The 21878-nt window shown below is 40.6% G+C and overlaps 1 protein-coding gene across 3 annotated transcripts in view; it reads right to left on the reverse strand.

Moving 5' to 3' along the window:
• The window catches only part of LOC115055161 (attractin-like protein 1), a 160115-nt gene that overhangs the window by 66570 nt on the left and 71667 nt on the right, over window positions 1-21878 (reverse strand). For 2 of the 3 annotated variants that reach the window (XR_003841665.1, XM_029520685.1), the window contains exons 17-20: window positions 16020-16233; window positions 15491-15682; window positions 7802-8050; window positions 7405-7542 (exon numbers count right to left, since the gene is read on the reverse strand). Coding sequence is in view for 2 of the 3 variants with exons in the window: in XM_029520685.1 (XP_029376545.1) it covers window positions 7405-7542; window positions 7802-8050; window positions 15491-15682; window positions 16020-16233 (793 nt within the window). In the remaining variant the exon portion in view is untranslated. Of the gene's footprint in view, window positions 1-7404; window positions 7543-7801; window positions 8051-15490; window positions 15683-16019; window positions 16234-19140; window positions 19153-21878 lie in introns of all 3 variants that reach the window. The other variant, XM_029520686.1, reaches the window with a different exon arrangement.

A 21878-nucleotide genomic window follows, 5' to 3' on the forward strand; every position in this document is an offset into this window, starting at 1 on the left:
GCTTTCAAAGGCATAAAAACAATTAAATGTATATGTTGTAAATAGCAAACATAAAAAAAACTACTCAAAATCACTATTACTTCCTTATTTGGACTGGCAAGAAAAATCAACTATGCAATTCTGAAATATGTCTAAGTGGATGCTGGATATATGTGTAATAACAATTTTGACTAGATAAGCTTTGCATCTTGGACAAACAGGTTTAGTTGAACACTACACAGATTCGGTGAGAAACTTCACAGAGACATTTGTGGTTCTGTCATCCAGGGGAATCAGTGACACTGACTGGTCACGCTCCTCTGAAAGGCTGCTACTTCATTTATAACCCCTTGTAGTAGCACATGCAGCTGGGGACACCAAGGATGTGAAGCTCTTTGTAATACTTTCTAGTCCATTTGGTGCGTGCCTGTTTCACAGTGGCCACATGGATGAGTGATCCCAGCAGACTCTTAAGGATGTGGATAAAACCAGCTAGCCTCCATTGTTTTTGTCTGTGGTTAAATTCACAGTTTGCCCTGTAATATGGCTTTTGATATGGCTGTTGCATTTGGGTCAAGTGTGAAACAGGGCGTCCTGCTGATTTCATTATGCAATCCACTGATTTTCAGCCACATTTCTGGGGTCAGGTTGTGGTACATGGAGAAATGTCCAGACGTTCATAGGAAGTTACTTCATGTATTTGACAGCAATGTCATCAGTTATATGATATTAATATTGTCAGTCAAGTTGTAAATGACCCTGGAAGTGGTCAAGCAATCCTTGTTCATGCCCTGCATATGTGCAAGATTCTTGATTCATCTAACAAAATACGTGAATGTATGTGAGATTATTGTTATAGCTGAATGTGAATAACCAGAAATCGTAAAAATGAAAGCTACAGAATTACAATACAGTTGAGCTATAAGGCATCTGTTTATTGGTGAAAGTTATTAAAGGGGTTGGGTAATGTTTTTGTATATTTTTATGCTTCATAACATGCGTTTTTTCCTCGAAGAGAACATAGGTATTTAGGTGTACTTGTAAACTTGACAGGTAGCTTGTATGCACTATTTTATCTTATAGGCTAGCACATGACCTGATGTATGTTTAATGTCAGTTTGAGCTTCTGGCCATGAAAAAGAAAGCAACGTATTCTGGATGAGATGTGGCTTTGTGTGTTGCCGATTGGTGTGTTTTGCCCCCTTTTTTTTTTTTTTTTTTTTTTTTTTTTTTTGTTGTTGTGACTGAATAGGTCTCCATAGGTACAGTACACCAACACACACAAACATATTTCAAAAATGTTTTGAAGCACATACATGCACACACAGTAGCATACACTTAGGGCAACAGGCAAGAGTGCATTTGACAGTGTTTTCACAAAGAGGACTGTAAACGGAGCGATCCTTCAGGCAACATCACTTCTCTGCTGCTCTGCTGCTGGTAAACCTTAACGACATCCGGCTTTGTGTGATCTACCTCACTTACACACTGTGACTGCAGTTCCCAGTCTCTGGTTGTTGTGGCTGTGCTGCCAGTTTCTTGCAGAGACAGTACCCAACATCTCTATAGTGCTCACACGGGACACAACTTTACAAAGGACCCCTGCTGTCACACCCTGCATAGATACTCCACATCACCACCTCAAAATTGGGGACAAAAGCTAGGCACAGAGGGGGAGTTAGAGAGTGGGAGGGACGAGGGGAATACAATATATGATCTGTTGTCACAAAAAAGAGTCTCTCACTAAAAATAACAGCGTCAATGGTTTGTTCAAATGCTAAAAATTACCTGTGGCGCACAATAGTTTTCCTGAAAACAACCTCACATTTTCTTTTATTGGCTGATTTTGCTCTTTTAACTGCCTGAATGGGATAATAGAAGCACAGCGCAATGTTGCATTACTTTCACATTAGAAGCAGAAAACTCTTTCACTCCTAAAACGTTCCATTATAGAAAGATAGATCTCCATGTCTTCTTTGATTATGAATCAGTGTAGGGTGAAAGTGTCAAAGGTCTCAGTCTCACAGCCTGAATTCAGAAACTGAGTCTAAAAATCGGGAGTCAGGACTTCTAAGACTTGAACGTGGACCCACCACTGTTCATTTACCTGATTATTCAGGAAACAGCCAGCCAGTCATAAGAGATAGTCAAGATTCAGGGCTGTTTTTATGTAGATCTCTGGAGAGATGGGAGTCTGAGCTGAGTCAAAGATAAGGTATATAGTGATGGATAGTGATAGATAGACCCAACACGAGCTGGTTAGTGAAGCTATACATGTCTGTGGGCATTCCCTAAATATGAGACCATTACCAGAGCCCAAAGTTGGATCAGGGGCACTGGCTCCCCAGAAGTGCCACCCCGTGTGTTGGAGCACAAGAGGCGCCAAACCCAGAGAGCCACCACCACCACACACTCAGGGAGTTAAGCAATGCCCCTGCAGGTGGACAAGGGGGGAAAAACTACAGGGGCAGGACAAGGTACTGGCCCCAAGCCCCCAACGCCCAAAAACTGTGGAGACCGCGGCAGATGGAAATCTTTCATGGCCAAGGAACAGCCAAGAAGCATTGAGCCATTGCAAGACAAGGTCCAGGCATGACACCCAAAAGACCCCGGGTACCCATCCAAACCGTACACCGTAGGGCCCCCGGGCCACGAACCCCACCCCATTTTTCTCTGCTCTTCTATGTTCTCCACTTTTTTCCATTGGTTCTATGTTACACCATAGAGGACAAAAAAAGCAAAAGTAATTTCGATTCCTCTATATATCTTGTATGTACAGAAGAATTGACAATAAAGCTGATTATGACTGGTGCATTAAAATGTAATGTAAATGTATGTTGTGTGTCTAAATGTGCCTGTGAGGAATTATATAGAGCAAAGTGTATGGGGAGTAAAGAGTGATTTGGGGACACTGTCAGTCTAATTCAGAGAAAGACAGAGAATGAAAACCGAGCAATTATAGAACAGGAGACCTGAGTGCTACATCCATCTTTTCTTGAGGTGTCTAGCTATCGATTAGTTAAATCCTCCTATACTCAGCAAGAAAGCTAAACAAAAATCTAACAATAATCAAATCCTAGCTAGGGGCATCCACAGGCAAACTACAGGAGTAATAATGAGAATTACAGTTTAGCCAACAGACATCTGCATCTCATAATATTCTCCCAAGCAGTTCGTAGATGAAACTTCCTGAATAATGTGATGTAATATGACAAAAAGACTGCAGGTGATCAAACATTAATGGAAAACAAAGCAAAACTGAAGCACATGAAGAAATCTTCAGAAAGCTTTTGGTTCAAAGCAAATTCATTAATTATTGTGCAAATCTGGATGACCGGTCAAAAGCAGATTTCTTTCTCAGTGTAGTTTTTTTTTTTTTTTTTTTCAGGCTTCTCAATGGAACAGTCAGTCAGAGTCTGGCTGGTCTCAGAACAACAACAAAAAAAATGATTTTATGCAAATACCAAATTTCCTACCAAATAATAACCAAATCCTGCATGATTAGATGATGGGTCCAGGTGGGCGTAGCTAAATGGTGCCAGTTGTGCTGTGAAATCATAATGTAACAAGTCTTGACCATTCGTTTTTAGGGAAAAATATGACATAAATTTTCTGCACATTTTTAAAGTTTCCATACATGTAGTATCAGCTGGTTCATTGGTTCAGTCAGTCCCCATCAGACAGACCACTATGGTGCAGTACTGCCCTCTGAAATAACCTGTCCTCTAGGGAAGACTGCAGCTTGTATGACTTCTTCTTGTGCTTGTTATCTTTTCCTACCTTGTATTCCTGTATATAATGCTCCTCTGCCATCGGCATCTCACACTGAATAGTTTTATTGCTTCCATAAATTTTGCATGATCCACATTAGTAGATCACTGTCTCCCTATTGCTCTGATACACTATCTCTCCTCGCACTCCCTCACTCCCTCTCCTCAGCTGTCTCTGAATCATGCTAGTTGTGTGATACACAGAGATGCTGGTGGCGCTGGGACCTGAGGATGTTTTGTCATGCAGTGGAGAGGGCCTGTATTTTTTTCCTCCAAGTTCAGCTATGTTCAGCTGTGTGCTTGGCTCTTGTGAAGCTGCACAGGATTTATTGTTCCATCATGTATTTTCAAAGATGTCAATGATTGTGTTTCTTTTGAAAGAAACTGTGAAGATTTGATCTATTTGGGGCATTTGTTTGTCTAGCTCTGTAGTGAGAGCACAGATTTGACAGACTGGCAGGAGACTTTGAAGGAGCTGAAGTTAAGTTGTGCATATGAGGTGGCATTTGTGGAATCATGAGTTTTTCTTCACTGGGCCAGTCAGCCTACAAAAGCTCCTGCTGGGTGTGAGCTTACAGTTGCCTCTCTCTCACATTAGTTGGTTAATCCTGTACAAATTTGTGCCAGTTGAGCTGGATGGTGTTTCCTGACTCCCACCAGGTTCGTTTCATTCATCCATGAAATCTAGCAGAGTACCTTTAGTTGCCATAGATGTTAATCACAGAAATAACACATCAAAAAGCTTTTTGCACAGAGTACATTAGGTTTCTACTTTAGAATGCCAGAAAATTGCACATTTTATCAGTAAAGGTCCCATAAATGTAATCAATTTATCATCATAAGAAAAAAAAAAAAAAAAAGCTGAAAATTCACCTCAATTTAAAGACTAATATACTAATTATTGGCCCCTGCACTAACTAAAAATCCTCAACAGATTTAAAGGGGTACACTTTGGCCCAGCACATTAACACCCTGTGACACAGACACATAAATCCACCTTAACTCTCGTGTCCTAAAACACTGCTGTTGAAGTTTCATTAAGCAAACAACAAAGCACATAACCACCTGGCGACACGGCTGTAGATGCGCTACCTGCAGACGACCATCTTTCTGTCAGAGTGAGAAAACACACCTCTGTGATAAATATAATTTAAAAAGAGAATTTTTTGAAAACATCATCGGCGCGGTGATTAAAAAAAAGGAGTTGAGGAATCAGCGGAACAAAGGCTCCCAGGATGTGCATAAAAACAAGCAGCTTTCCTGTCTATCATCAGGAGACGATCTAAAATGTACGTCTTCCTTTGAGGCTCCAAAATTCTGAAAAGACATCCATCATGTTGTCAGTAGTAGCTCTGAAGTTTGGTGTGGGTACGTTTGATTTGGTGTGTATGCAGGACAAGGTTAATGGTACAGTCAGAGAAAAGGAACACTAATAGCCTGCACGCACGCACGCACGCACGCGCACACACGCAAACACACACACACACTTCATCCAGTTGTGACAAGGTTAGTTAATCATCTGTCTCAGGGACATCGAAACGGACGGACTCCCCTCTGCTTTGTCTGTCCTCCATCTCTTCATCTCTGTCCAGCCCCCCATCTTATCCTCTATCCTTTCATCATCTCTTCATCCAGGAGCAACTGTCCTTTACCACAGATATTAACCTTGTATATCTCGCCACATAATTTTATCTCTTTCGTTCTCTGTCTGCCCGTCTTTGTCTCTGTCCCTCTGTCTCCCCCCTTTCACTCCACCCCCTGGCTCTCTCATCCTTCCATCTTTTGGCAACCTTATGAGCCAAGGCTTTTTCCTCTCACTGGAACTACCAGAGTTGTCTCTCTCTCACTCAGTGGCCTAATCAGCTACACACCATTGACTCTCGGACGTTTAGTCCAAGGTAAATCTGGTGGTCCTTTTTATAAAGAGAGCTTGAGAGAGATGGAGATAGAGCAAAGGAGGAATGGAATAATAGATGAAAGAACAGAGGGAGGGGAGAGCTATTATGGATCATAAAGGGAAATGACAGAGGTAAAACAGGAAAAATGATAGAGGTGGAGACGTAAAGGTAAAAGAATGTACGAAAGATGGAGGTGGAAGGGTTAGTGGATGAAGGTGGGAACCAATGGCACATCTGTCTGCAAATCCAGTTTAACCAGCACATTACTGGGGAGCACAGTAGAGGAAATTGGAAAATGGCAGAGGAAAGAGAGACGAGAAGGAAAGAGAAAAGAAACAAAGGAGAAGGACTTAAATCATGGAGGAGAGGAAAAGAGGAAAGGGGAGACATTTATCATTCTTTTCTTAGAGGAAGGAAACAAGAAAAGAAGAAAGGAAATGAAAAAGCAACAGGAAAAGGAAATACATTTAAATGAGATTGGATTAAAAATTAAAGAACAGGTAAGGAATGAGGACGAGAGAAAAGAGAGATGAAATGAAAAAGAAAAAGTAAAGAGGGGAGCAAGCAGGAAAGAAAATAAAAGGAAGAATGACAGGACAGGTAAACTGAGGAACTGTGGCAAAAACCAAAAGGAGCCTTAAAAGGGGTGTGAAAATGGAACATGTGCGGTGAGAGTATGATCGGCAGGACGTTAAAGAGAGTATAAGGGGGAAAAAACCCAAGCAGGACGAAGCAGAGAGTAAATAAAAATGCTAATAAATCCAAATAAGAAGAAAAGAAAGTGCATCAGAGGCTGTCCTGCACAGAGGCAACAAGAGGAGTACATCTATCAGCGCCCGGTTCACTGTGAAAAAGCCGCCAGGGACGTACAGACCAGTCAACTCAGGAAATAAGAAAATGATTAAGAGCGATTTAATGTCACGCTGCCGTCAAGCCAAAACGTGCACCTGTCACAGCGAGACTGATGCTGCTGCGCCGCCCTCACACTTCTCCCTCCCTTGCTCGCAGTCCAGCAGACACCCCCCCCCCACACACACACACACACTCTCTGATGCCTTTCTCCTGTCTAGGCCCGTATCATACACCTCCCCCAACGCAGCCCCCATCAGCCTTCACATCTATCATCTGACATAACACATTCTATCAACTGACTCACACGTATAGTCTGCTGTTAACACGTTCTGCCGCGGGACTTGCTGCTGCTGTATCTGTGCAAGACAAATCAAAGAGTGGGAAAACTGCTGAGTGACAGCACCAGAACATGGATACACAGTGTTCGAGCATGTGTGTGTCTTTTTGTATGCATCACAACGTTGGCCCCTGACTCCAACCTCCATGAGAAACCTGTCCATGGGAAATGATAGACAAGAGACTGGAAGCAGACAGTGCAGTGGGCTGCTGATGCTGTTCCCTGTACACAGTCTACAGATACTTCCTGTTTTCTGTTCCTGGGCTCTACTGGCTGCCAAGGGAATCTCACTGCTTTTCAACACTGCCCCCATCAGGCTGTTTGTGCCTATTACAGCACGGTGGACTACCGATGCACATGTTGGGTGTTCAATGACCGAGAAAGCAAGATGAAACAACAGACACTGAAAACATCTAAATCATCAGTCATTTCCAAATATGTTCCTTGTATTGTATTGAACAAGTCTAAAGTGATGTCCGTCGAAATGTTCGAACTTTTAAAAAGTGAAATAGTTAATGTCTCTGGTGGGACACTTTGTGCGGAAAACCTTGCGTCATTTCCCTCTTACCATTGCATTTCCCTCCATTGATGGGGTCTCCATAGTACCCGGGCATGCAGCTCTGGCAGTGTGTCCCTGCTGTCAGGTTCCCACAATGCTCGCACACACTGCCGTTCACACACCTGCTGTGGCCATTACACTGGCACGCTGTGAGGACACAAACATACACACACACACACAGACACACAATATGAAAGTGAGGTTGAGCTGCTAGTCTTCCATTAATTACATCTTGCATGTTATAATGCTAACTCCTAGTTGGCTTCAAAGTTCCACTGCTAGTTTTAACTATAATGAGTTACAAGAAGATTTGTTTTTCCACCCTCACTGATAGAAAGAGTGTTGTTGGTGAGTGTTTTCAATTTGTGACATACTGAAGCTGCACAGGGTTCAGCGGTTCACTCACCCGGACACTGGATGAAGGCCCAGTTGTAACCTCTGTCAGATGTGCACAGACTCTGGTCCAGCATCATGTCCCTGTCTCGCAGTCTGTCCCGGCCTCGTGACCCTGCTCGGGGGTTGGCAGGCTTCAGAGGCCCTCGGTAGGAACCCTCCATACAAACGCCCTTACCGGTGTTGCTGGGGTCACCGCACCAACCACACTCCACTCTCTCCAGACACTCGACACACGTCCTCAGACCTGAACAGTTCTGAGCTGCAGGGTGGAGGAGGGGGAGAGGAGTTAGGATGAACGCCTTTGTTTTTTTATTTTGTACCCAAATGGTAATACACACTCGTATCATTACACTCAAGTAGAAAATTAGTTGTGAGACAATTTAAATCTCTGATAATTGTTTACAGTACCATGAAATGGTCTCTTTACCCCCCTGTCAGACCAGAAAACAGCTAAGCAATCAGAGGTTGGACAAACAAAAGTCTCATTCGACCTCTGTCAAGTAGAATATACACATATACGCCTACCAATGCAGCACAAGGTCAGCTATAGTTGAATACTCATTTCACAGTGTCTTTAACTCTGTAGCTCACTGACTTGTTGCTGTGGTAAACTGAATTGAAAAGTGAATTATGACGTGTGTGTCTGTGCTTCAGTCTGTACACACAGTTGATCCCAGCAGCCTCATCCAAAGCATAAACAAAATAAAAAAGGAACCTTTGGTGATGTAATCTAGCTTCTGTAATGCACTCTGTCTCCTGTTTTCACATTTTCTTTGACCCTCAACATTTATAAAGAAATTGACTTTTTCCCCAGCACCATCTAACATGTGGAGAAAAGCATTTGTATACATAAAGTGGATGTGACATTCAAAGACACTTTGTTGGTGCAAATTAAAAATTAAGCTTTTTTTTTTTTTAAATAAATGGTGCAGCATTCAAACCTTATGGAAAATAAGAAAACTCCCCACACGGAAGTCGTTTATTGTTCAGCGAACATGGCAAAGCAGCAGTGACAGGTGACCCAAGTGTTTTCCTGGAAAAGCTGGCTTCTCAAAGTTAACTTTATGGTTTGTTTTCGAACCCCTCGGTCTGCACTTTGCTTTCAATCTCAACACAGAATCATCTCCTTGTCATAGTAAATTTCAGTCTACAAAGCAAATGGGAACACGCTCTCGTCGAGGCAGAGGGAGCACTAAGGCTCTGTGGGTATCTCAGCGTGTGCGCAGGAAACCTAAAAGGTTGAGCGAAGCTATCTGAGGTGTTGTTTCTTAGCCCTGGCGAGATGATTCAAATACAGCATCAAGTCAAATTAGCATTTTCCCCAGAAGTTTGCATCTATTTTGAACAGAAGCGATTTCCATAAGCCACAGATGTTTCTTGCTGAACCTTTATCTCTTTCCGTGTCCCTGTTAGCTATCGCTGCCTGAAATACACCCCCCATCCCCCATTTTTCCCCCTCTAAATGCGTTTTGCGAGCTCTTCCATTGCATTATTCACCCGCTGCAATGCTGATTAATTTGTTCTCCCTCCCTCTTTATAATTACAAATAACTTCAGCTCTCCCTTTCTCAGATTCACTCTTTATCTCCTCTCTGCCACATTTTTATGATCCTCTCCTGTATATTCTGTTCTTTTTTTTATTTCCAAAGCCATCTTCCTCTCTTTCGCTCACTCAGTTATCCTTTCTTGTGATCCCCCCTTGTGATTCCACTCCCCCGCCCCCTTGCTCTTTTGATTTAATTAGAGGCCTAAAGTGTTTTCAACACTTTAGGCATAAATAAAATCACAAAAGATGGAGCTCTCCTCCTTTTTACTGATCATCTCTCACCATGCTCTTCCCTCTGGTTTTGACTTGTTACTACTTGTTACTCCCACACTTTTCCTCCTTCATTTCTGTAGCATTTTAACAGAACTAAATCCTTAATTTCTCTTTGATCTATCTATTTAGGAGGCAAATGTTTGTCCCTCCAGGTCAGGTTAACGCAGTTTGGCTTCACTCATTATGATCCAGATGCAGTGAGAGCCTTGCTTGGCTACTGCGTGACTGACAGATTGTGTCACCCAATCAAGATAGAGTATGAAGCAGGTCAGATCCAGCCTTGACTCCTCTTGAGCTCAACCTTCCTCTCCTAATGCGGTTTCCACTGGTTTCACGAAAACAAAATGGCAATAAGGAATTTTAAACTCAGCAGTTCAGAACCAACGCAGGACGTCACGATGGTTTGACACTTGGTCTGTATGAGATGATGACTTAAATGATTGCAGATTAATTGACAAATATAAATTACCAACGTGTGAGAATGGTTGTTTGTCTCTATATGTTGACTTGTGATGAACTAGCGACTTGTCCAGGATATATTCTCTTGCCCACTGTCAGCTGGAATTGGCCCAGTGACTTCACATCTCTATAGTCATAACTTGAATGGAAGATTAACAGCAGTCATTTTTTTCCCTTACTGCTTTACTGCCATTTTGCATTTTTGCTAAAATAATTTTCTTTCCTTCTTCTCCAACAAATGTCAGCCATTCTTCACCAACTTTGATACATAAGGCAAATAGGTAAATACAATAAATGGAATAAAATAAATTAATAAAAGCATACTTTTTTTTTTAATGCAAGCTTTAGCAGCCTGTTCAAACTGTCAAATTTCAAGAGACCGAGTTCACATCATTGTAGCATACACCATCAGTGCACTTAGATCTCATAAGTTAAGAGCTCTGGAAATGCAGTCTGAGAAAGGACAGACTTCAAAACAACTTGAGACTTATTTCACAAGCAACATGCAAAATGTTGCAGCTCCACATTTCATCAAAGTTTTCTACTTTGCTGACAGGCCTCTCACTTTTATGACCAATGCGGGAATGATTGTGAGAAAGATGAGAACACTCAGACCAGAGAGAACGATATGACAGTCACAGCTCACACTTTAAAATAAATACTGCTGCAGATTTCACCTATGCACACAGTCTGTCTCCCTGAACACACATTGCAAGGAGCATTTGCAGCTCTCCACAGCAATTCATTTGAGATGCATGTCAGAATCGGTGCAAGCAAATGGATAAAATAATTCAGGAACCTGTCTGCATGCCACAAATATGATGAAATGAGCCTGGAGGAAGTAAAAGCAATCCATACAGCAGTGAGAGATGGAAGGCAAAAAACAAATCCATGCACGGATTGATAATGGCAAGTTCTTAGATGTTCACTTACATAAGTGTGGTTTGGGCAAATAATATAATTTACCTGATGTGTTCTCTCTGCCTGAGAGGTCTCATCTATTTTTAGCAGCATTTCCAATTACCCAGCTTCATCTGGGCTCCTTATGGAAAGAATTAAGAGAGGTTCTTGTCTCGCTGGTCTCTTGGACTCATTGTAGATGGGGATGAAAAGGAAACAAATGGAGACAAGTGCCTGGATGCAGGTACCCTGAGGGTGTACAAGGTTTTAGTTTAGTCAGCAGCACCAAAAATGTAGCTGCACCTCATGCTTTTAGCTCCAGGCTATTGATAGAGTAAGTGTTCTTTCAGACGAAGCATACTTTCCCCATGAGGGTGGAAAACAGTTCATGATTGAAATTTGAACATGTGATCTAATCACACTCCAAAGAAGAGACTGTTGACCTCCTGCCATTTTCCTGTTGGCTTAATATTTGTCAAGATAAATATTCTGACACTAATCTATGAATTTGAAGCTTCTCAGATGTTCAAATCCATTTATCGGGCACAATTCGTACCCAGGGTAATTCAAAGTGCTTTACGGATACAGAAAAAAAAAAAAAAAAAATTAAAAGAAGGCAGATAAAATCACTACATAAAACATAACAATCATTAAATGAATTAAAAGCTAAAAAAAAATATTAAAATATATTATAAAAATATATTTTCAGTTGTCATATGCACACCTAAATAGAATAGTTATTGTTCCTCCCTTCACTTAGTGTACACAGCTTTGGCAGCAAAGTAAACACATTCATGTAATCACAACAGGAGGTATGCAAAATGGCAAAGCTGTGATTTAATTTCCATTTATTGCATTTCTGTGTCGTTAAATTACGAGTCAGGGCTGGGTAAATTAATGGAGGTTGATGGAGAACTTCGGATGTTCCAAAGACAGATGTATTTTACATGTGAAAGTGAAAGTTTAACAGATAAAGGTCCAGCAACAGTAGTAACAGTTAAAAGTGATGACAGTAGCACTGACAGTAGCACCACCGTAATAATATCACACCTTATTTTGCTGGGGTATTTTTTTTTTTCTTAGCAGCTGCGGAGAAGGCAGTGTGAAAAATGGTGTCAGAAAAAAGCATCTTTGCGTCAGTAGGTTGTATGTGTTAATAAAATTATAAAGCAATAACTGTATGCAAACCTGTCTATCATCGGTCAAACCACTCGAATCTGATGATAAAGCAGTTTTACTCGATGAGTTTTTGATGTGCCAGTGGTGTGTAATATTTTCCCATTGCAGCTCAGCCAAGGTGTTTGTCAGTCTCAAATGCTATCACACAATGACTGCGAGATAATGTGTGAGTGAGTGCGTTAGCATGCTGTGCGGCCCCTGCTGTTTTCTGCTTTTTGCTCTGGAATGGATAGAATTGCTGCCGCCATGATAGTCAATGTGCCGACCTCAGCCTGCTGAAGGGGCCAACTTGGAAGCCAAAATTCGCTGACCAGCTGAATATTCTTAATATTTTTTGGTCAAAATCAGGGAATGCTGATTTCTGCTCTCACAACTTGGTGCGAGTGAGAGCTAATGGAAAGGTAGGGATGAGATCAAACCCAAAAGTACAGAGTCATGCTGCATCAGCAGCTAAAAACCGTCTCACTACTGTCGCACAGATGCTTTCATACATGTTCCAGCGTACTCTGCATTCGTTTCCCGAACTTTCCAAAATGTATGGCTCTGCTGAAATCAATTATCAGCTGTTGTAACTGACAGAAAGAGAGCCTTGAGGTTAACTAAACACAACAGATGATAAATGTTGTGAGGAACCTGGACTAGCAATGTTGCTCCAAAGGGAAAAAAAAAAAAAAAAAAAAGCTTCTGCTGAGGGAGTTTTCATCTTATCCCAGCACAATCGTTTCAGCGCCACATTCTGTTCAGCGCACAGTGTTTGAAATTTGCTGTCCCTGGATAGCTCGTATCATCTGGCTTCATCTTGTGTAATCCATTTGCTCCAACACTGGATGACAGTTAGCATCTCTGCAGCCAGTAGCATTTGAGCTCCTATACATAATACATCAAGTGTTGGAGCCACAAGCTCTTCTCTTCTCTTTTCTTGGCATGGGAAGCTACAAAACAGCATAGACACACACACTTCTTGTAAAGATTGCCTCAGAGAAAATAAGGCTATTTCTCTGCAGTAAAACCAAAATCAACTAAAACAACATAACTATCATCTAGTCTTTGAGTGTATTTGTGTGTGTATGTGTGCAATCTAATACACCTATAAAACCCCATCTTTCTGTTTAAAGGCTGCAGTTTGTGCTGGGTTGGTTGCATGATTTGAAGTTGAAGTGCTGACTTTTATTTTGGTAGACGTCTATGGAGGGTCTATGCATATAAAACAATAAAAATTTGCTACAAATGTAGGTCCCACTCATCTATCTGGCACAAATTGATGTTTACTGATTAAACAACATTAATAAACCAACAAAGGCCATTCTACCGTTGAATGAGTAATTTTGCCTTTGAAACTTGTTAAAGTTTTATTTTGAATCCAGACCTTATATTTGAACGAGTAATTTAACCTTCCTGTGGTGTTCGGGTCGGTTTTAAAATGCATTAAAAAACACGTAAATTAGTTTATTGCGTCAAGGCTTTTTGACTTTGTCAAGAACCTCTATTTCAACAACATAAAAAAAAAAACATTTTTTTCACTAAATTATAAAATGCTCTGGTTGAAATTATGACCTTTGTGTTGTTCGGGTCGGTTTCGACCCAGTTATGACCCAGTTATAAAAGTAAGATTATAAATCAATAATTAGAACCAAAACTTAAATCATAAGTGCACTGTCAGCCAAAACACTGACAGCCAGCTCCTCTCCCAATCATGTGAGCTTTAGGGGATTCTCATTTTGCCTTGTTTTCCAGTATACCTGCACAAAAAAAAAAACAAACAAAGACGGGCATGTCCAGGGGTATACTGACAAAAAAAAGGCCCCGAGGCCCACACCAAAAATATTAAAACCAATATTTTCATGGATATGGAAGCCTAACAAGGTAAACAAGAGATGAGAAACAAATTGGATGACAGCTAATTGTTTTTAGTGTATTTTACAGCTGATTTAAGACACGGGTCAAAACCGATCCGTTAACATAAGAGATGGTAACAGAAAGTGAACACAAGAGGAAGGTTAAGCAGTATTTTGTCGATTAAAACTTCACATATTGAAGGTTTTTTTGACAGTTTAATGTTGTACCCTCTTTTAAAGTTTTCTGTGGACTTATACTGGTTTTGATTTCCGTTTCAGAACACACAGTTTTGTTGCTGCCATGATCACAAACATTACAGCCAAAAAAATAAATAAATAAATAAAAATCAAGCCTGCAGTTCTGAATGAGCCTTGGCAGCTACTCCAAATCCACATGTAGCACAGAGATGTTCCTGTGTGGCACAGACTACAGATTTGTAGGAGTAAATAATGTGTATTTGCACTGTAGGATGGGATCACTGCCTGCTGTGAGTCACGTCAAGTATTGTGGGTCGCACAAAGAACAATATTGATGGCTCCTTTACACCAACTTATTCATCTGTCTAATTATCTGACTGTACCTGCTCCACCACACGAATGTTGAAATGAATTCTGTGTCTAGAAGTTACTGTGTACTTTCTCACCCAACTGTGTTTTTTACAATCCTTGCAATACATCATAGCCAAGGGAAAAAAGTGCTGTATGAAAAAGACCTCAGTCATCACCTACTGAGAAGACTGAGGTCCTTTGGAGTGTGCAGGCCTCTGCTAAGGTCTTTCTTTGACTCTGAGGTGGCCTCTGCCATCTTTTATGCAGCAGTGGATGTTCAGAGAGGGACAGGAAGACGAGCTATCCTGGAATGCTCTCTGGACTCCACTGAGGAGGTGGGTGAGAGGAAGATGTTGGCCGAACTGTCATCCATCCCGGACAACCCATCCCACCCCGTTCATGACACTGTGAGAGAACTAAGCAGCTCCTTCAGCAACAGACTGCTTCACCCGTGGCGCGAGAAGGAGCGCAACTGCAGGTCATTCATTCCAGCAGCTATCAGACTGTATAACACCTCTCTGTCACTGCAATAGAATCTGCACTCTGGACTAACTACATCTACATTAGCTTTTTTTTTTTTTTTTTATTTATATATATTTTTTTTTTTTGCACGACCTCTTATTGCCACTTTATCATTATCACTGCAACTTTAGATTTTTATTTGTACTTCTACTCCTTGTTTCTATAGCTCTGGTTGCTTCTGTAGCGACAAGTTTCCCATACATGGGATAAATGAAGTACTATCTTATCTTCAAACAAAGATAACTGAAATGAGAGCTAAAAGCTTGTTGTCCTACAGAACCTGCTCTAATTAAATCACTGTAATGAGATGTCTTCTCTTCTTGTTTTTTATTTTAATAACAGAGATAGTTACGTTCGGTTTCTTTCAGAGTGCGAGTACCTCATGTTTTGAATTAATTGGTGTAAAAACCACTCTCCTGAAAACATCAGAGACTTACCAGTGCAGTCTTGAGTCTGCCATTCCAGACACTGTCCGTAAGGGAATGAGATGACATACGCAGAGGAGTCGACGCAGCGCTGCGCACTGCCACACCACATGCACTCCATGGCCTGGCTCGTACAGTTAGCACAGCTGGTCCGCAGGGCACAAGGTGTCTTACAGGGACGAGTGCTCTGACTCTGTGGACTCCCTGAGCAAAGAGACACATTAGGCCAAGTTTACATGGTGGACCAGAGGAAAGGAAGTTAAATGAGAGATTAAAACTTGGCACAGATAGTGCATATAAAACTGTCATTTGTTGTTTACTTGTTATAAATGGCTAGTTGCTAATGTGATTGCTGTAAAATACTTTTCTAATTTTCAGCTTATTCATTTGAACCGCACAAAAATATATCGTGTAAAAGCGTAAGTATTTGAATTAATGTTTTTGTTCGTGATCATCAAACAATTAGTTGGTCAAAGAATCATCCTCTACTCTGATCTTCCTCAAACCCAAATCCTATTTTCCTTCCCTCCCTCATCCTCACCGGCAGGTTTCTCACAGATCAGGCCGTCTGTCGTGGCAGTGCAGGGGTTGGCTTTAAGTCCAGCAACCTGAGCCTTCTCCAGGTAGGCGCAGAAGCCTGAGTCGCTGGGCTCTCCAGGTAACCACCTCAGGCTGGTGTTGGTGAAGGGTGAAGCGTCCTCCCAGCCCCAGTATGACACATTGATCTTCCTCAGGCCGACCCACGGAGATAGCCTCTGGATGGGAGGAAGGGGGAGCTGTGTTAGAGCAGGAAATAAATCTGATTTACAAATGCTTAATTTAGTTCTAGGATACATTTCTTGGTATTTCCTTATGACCAATTTGCCCTCTGATTTTCTTGCGCTCATCTTTTGGTTGCACAAATGCTTTTGCCACTTAAATGAGGCCACTTACATGCCTTAAATGAGGCAAAGCGTCATTTACATTCAGACACAAAGGTTTTCAAGTCTTACTGCACTGGTAAAGACGGCTATATGAAATTTTTAGGGCTCTCAGTTCTCACAGAGGGGAGCGCTTTTATCGGTCTTTGGGTCTTGTAATTTGTATTTTACAGTATCAGTATAGTGAAAGGAGTCTGCTGAGCTCTTGAAATGATTTCAAATTCCTCTTTTTATCAGCAGAATGAACAAAATGCAGAGAAGTGTCCTAGAAACACTGAGAAAAAACAATAAGTAAAAGATAAAAACTTGTGCCAAATATATATATATATATATATATATATATATATATATATATAAATAAAACTGTACTACAATTAGCTGCTCAGCTGGAGTTCATGCTATAGTGAAGTAATAGACAAGATGTGGCACTTCTGCACAAAATGCACAATGTTGTGTTTTACATGAAAATAGATCATACAAAGGAGTTGATATTATGAATAGTCGTGGGGTCAGTGATTGTTTGTACCACCTCCCACAGAGGCCCTCCTTACATAAGTGGCCTGGATGATGGATGGATGGAAAATATATTGGACTGTATCATGGTATCTGTTGGTATTACAAAGTTTTAAATCCCACTGGACCCTGAACGTCAATGACAAACCTGAACAAACGATTACAGAGCTCAGATGTCAAGATTTCCATCCCAGACTAAAAAAAAAAAATAAAAAAAAAAAAAAAAAAAAAACCTCCTTAAAGGCTCATGTTTGTGAAAATATGGGGTTCCTTCATCAGTGATATTACGTCTTGGCTGGGTGATAGAGGCAGAGCAGTAACAGCAGTGAGAGCCACAGACGCCTGTTCACCACACTCATAACTCTGTAAAGCTGGGACTGTTTAGGTCAAGATTTTTGCTGAGAATAAATTTGTTTTTATGAAGATAACCAGAAAGCCTTGCTATTTCTTTTGCATCAATGTAGTACTTAATACATACTGCTCTGGAAAAAATTAAGAGAGCACTGCAAAATTATACGTTTCTCTGATTTTGCTATTTAAAGGAATGTTAAAAAAGGAAAATGAACATTTTTGTTTTATTCTGTAAACTACTGACAACATTACTCCCAAATTCCAAATACAAATATTATCATTTAGAGCATTTATTTGCAGAAAATGAAAAATGGTCAAAACAGAATACCAAAAAAGTTTTCAGACCTCAAAAAAAAAAAAAAAAAACATATATAAAAAAAAACACACATATATATATATATAAATATATATATATATATATACAAAATATATATATATATATTTATTTTTTTTTTATTTTTTTTTTTACAAAGTGTTCAGAAATCAATATTTGGTGGAATAACTTTCATGGGTCTTGCATGCTCTCCACCAGTCTTTTACATTGCTGTGACTTTATGTCATGCCTGTCGCAGGAATTGAAGCAGCTCAGCTTTGTTTGATGGCTTGTGACCATCCATCTTCCTCCTGATCACTTTCCATAGGTTTTCTATGGGATTCAGGCCTGGAGATTGGGCTGGCCATGACAAGGTCTTGATGTGGTGGTCCTTCATCCACACCTTGATCGACTTGGCTGTGTGGCATAGAGCATTGTCCTGCTGGAACAAACAATCCTCAGAGTTGGGAAACATTGTCAGAGCAGAAGGCAGTAAGTGTTCTTCCAGGATAACTCTTGTATGTGACTTGATTCAGTGTGTCCTTAGCAAATGTGAATCTGGTCAACTGCCTTGCTGAAGCATCCCCAGATTGTCACTGATCCTCCACCAAATTGTGGCTTGTAGATCTCTCCAGGTTTCTGTCTAACCATTAGACAACCAGGCATTGGACAAAGCTGGAAATTAGGCCCATCAGAGAAGATGACTTTACTTTATGGTCTTTAGCAAACTTCAGCCTGGCTCTTTTTTGCTTCTCATTGATGAAGGGATTTTTTCTTTGAGATTTACATGACTTGAGCCCAGCCTTTAGGAGCCTCATCAGTAGATAGACACAGGTGTGCTTGTGCTGGAATTCAACAGACACTGGATTGGAACGACTCATATACTGTATGTATGGATGCTGATTTCAGAAAACTTTGCAGTGGTCTCTTAATTTTTTCCTGAGCTGTATGTACAAAATTCCACAGAACATTGAACGTTAAAAACTGTTGTAATAAATCAAAGAAAATCAAACCCTCTCCAAATGACTCTAATGGTTATAAAAGCAGACACTTGTTCAGGAAAGCTTTTCAAAGGAAGCTGCAATTACAGCAGCTCAATGTCTGCAGTTCAATGAACATTTGAATTATTTGCTAAAAAAGCAAGATGCAGTTTATCTGATAATGAGCTACAGACTCTCCGACAGAGATCAAATCCGTTCCCACAGTCGTGATTTAAACACCTCCAGAGGGTTCAGGGATTGATGTTGGCATTTCTGTCCATCTTGGTTCTGATCGTGTGTGTTGTTTTAAACAGTCTCTCAACATCAGACAATATTGTCACAATGGGGAATACTTTTCCTCCATCAACCACCAGCTCAGCCAATGACCCGGTTGATGATTTGACTGATAAAGAAAACTGCTGCAGAGAAGTGTAAAAACCAGAGAGTCAAGACAATAGAAAGAAAGCAAGTGACGCAGGAGGATCAACAATGACACACGCAAGAAATTGCCACAGCTCTTCACTTCTTGATCTTCACAGAAGCTCATCAATTCCACAATGCTTTAGCTTAATTTTTCTTCGAAACTAGATTTGTCATCTCTTGGGCTTTTGCCTCCACCAATTAGACAGGAAACATGGTCACAATCTCTCCTGTAACAGCAATGAAAAAAACACTTACAGGTAATGTTACACAGGTTGACTTGACCTTTAGGATGTAAAATTTAACAGGGTCATAATTAGCATGGGAATTTGTAGGAAATCGCCAAAATTCTGTAACCTTGACCTTTGACCATCAGATCCTAGTCAGGTCATCCTTGGCTGCAAATGAATGTTAGATCTAAATCTAAAAAAGTTTCCCAGAGGTTTTACTGAGGTATTGGGTTGATGACGGTGGGACAGGCAGTTTCCATGTAACAGCAGGCAATGAGATCTCCTTGAAACTTCAGCCTCTGTTTCTTATTGATGTCAGGTGATGCCATGAGTAGAGGGAGTTGGCAATGCTAAGTCTGCTAGAATTTGTATTCCAGACCATTCAAAATCCCTCACCCAGGTCACAGCTGCTGTAATGTTTATTGAAAATTGCTGCTCCTACTTACTGCTAGAAATAAATTTGTTACCATAACCTGCTGCCTACCAACTAAGTTGGTGTTGGTGTCTGTGTTCCTCGACTTTGTGGCAGCAACAACTAGTATTAATAGCAATGAAATAGCAATATGGCCACATAGCAATAGTAATATAGCATTTAAAAAAAGAAACACATCGTGCGGTACTGATATGTATAGCGTGTGTGGGCTTTGCCGTAATACATGTGCATGCTGATTGCGATGGTATTACACAGCTCACCACCCTGCAGGAGGGTGTTCTCAGCCAGGGGAAAGCCAAGAAGAGCTGCTAGCAACCGCTAGGTGCTACATTGTATGACCAAATTTTCATTGATCGAATAATTGCCTTTCATAAGGAAAAAAAGTGCTACATCAACAGCCTTCCAGGACTAATCCATTATTTCCTGTGGCCGGGGGGGACAGACTAACAAATTACCTGTGAAAACAGGGTATTCGTAGTTTTCACACTGTACTCCACATTTACTGGGCGTTTGCTGAATGTTTACCAAATCAGTGTTTCTCCTACAATTAACAAATAACCCCTGAACAGACTACAGTGTGTGAATGTGTTAACCCATGGGTCTGTGGTCTGATAAGGAGCCACTCGTTTGAATCAGGTGTGCTGGAGTAGGGAAACATCTAATGCATGCAGGGCAGCAGCTCTCTGGGACTGGAGTTGGAAACTCCAGTTGGACCATAAAAATGCAGACAATGTTTACAGTTAATATCTGTATTTTTAAAAGAAGTCTGTGTAGAATAACTGAAGGTTTTTTTTCGTTATTTCACAGAATGTGTTTGGCAACTTTGCTGCCATACTTTTTACCGTTTTATTCACGATTTTTCTTTTCTTTTTTTTTTGTGAAAATTGTTTTTAAACCAGCTTCCTGTTCTCTTGACCATTAATTTTAGAAAAGCTCGGCCCTACTGATGACCTGAGGATATCACGTGATTTTTTTTTTTTGTTTGTTTGTTTTTTTGAAGCCTTTCTGCGTGGAGTTAACATGTTTCCTCCAGGTACTCTGGCTTCCAAAGACGTCATGTTTGGGTTAATGTTGGCCCTGTGATGGACTGGTGACCTGTTCAGGGTGTACCCTGCCTTCGCCCAATGTGAGCTGGGATTGGCTCCAGCACCCCCCCACGACACAGAAACAGGTCATGGTGGTAGAAGTGCTTGTCTATATCTACAATGTATATCTTGGCCAGATAAAGGATACCTGCTGAGACCATCAGACCGTCAGGCTGCTCAGAGTGAATAACTATTTACAATGATTATTTATAATGGTTGCTGCAAATTCAAGAAAAACCGGTGGTCAGACTCATTAAGTTCACAAATAACATTTTTATCACAAACATCACAAGTGCAGAAGTGACTGTTCTGTCCAGATGATAATGGCTTCATGGAGTGTGAACAATTGAAAATAAAATGAAATATATGAAAACCTATCCCAATGAGAAATTTTGCTCCTCTGTGCCAAGTGATTTCAAAACACTTTGGTGCTGTTAAAATATTTTGACATGCTTGAACTTTAATATTAGTCTGAATCTTGAATTGATCAAGCCAGATGAGGTTTGCTTTAAAATATCCAAACTGTGATTCTTCACATCTCTGATTAGTTGTTATGCATTAAATAACTCTTAATTTAACTCTTTATAGTCTTTATGATGCCAAGACCACACAGTCCCTGATATCAAATCTAATCAGAAGTAGCTTTATGGCGCAGAGCAACACATTGTCTGGCATCTTGTAATAAATCTCGCCGTCACAGGAGCAGTCTTATATACATTATATACGTTGTGAACATTCATAATGTATATAATGATATATACATTATGAATGTTCACATAATGAACTCTGGGGAACTGCATATCAATCCACTTGCTCACACTGATCAGCCACATCATTTCATTCTCTACAGGAAAGAGTTAGAAAGCCAGATGAACACTACAAATACATCCGGATACTGTGATTTGATCAGACCATGTTGCCATAAGTGTTCTGTGGAAATGTAAAGATTTTCCATTAGTTTCTTTCTTTATTGTATAGAAGCCTTAGATATAGTTATTTTCCTTTTTAAAAGAACCCATTAGACTAAAGGGAGATTCTGAATGTTCTCCCTGTACCTCAGTGTGTTCCCTCTGAGTTCTCCAGCTTGCTCCTGTAGTCTAAAGACGTTCAGGCTTACAGTAGATTAATTAGACACTGATTCCTAAATTCCATGTA

Source organism: Echeneis naucrates, chromosome 15, assembly GCF_900963305.1.
Source record: "Echeneis naucrates chromosome 15, fEcheNa1.1, whole genome shotgun sequence".
In the NCBI taxonomy this organism is placed as follows: domain Eukaryota; kingdom Metazoa; phylum Chordata; class Actinopteri; order Carangiformes; family Echeneidae; genus Echeneis; species Echeneis naucrates.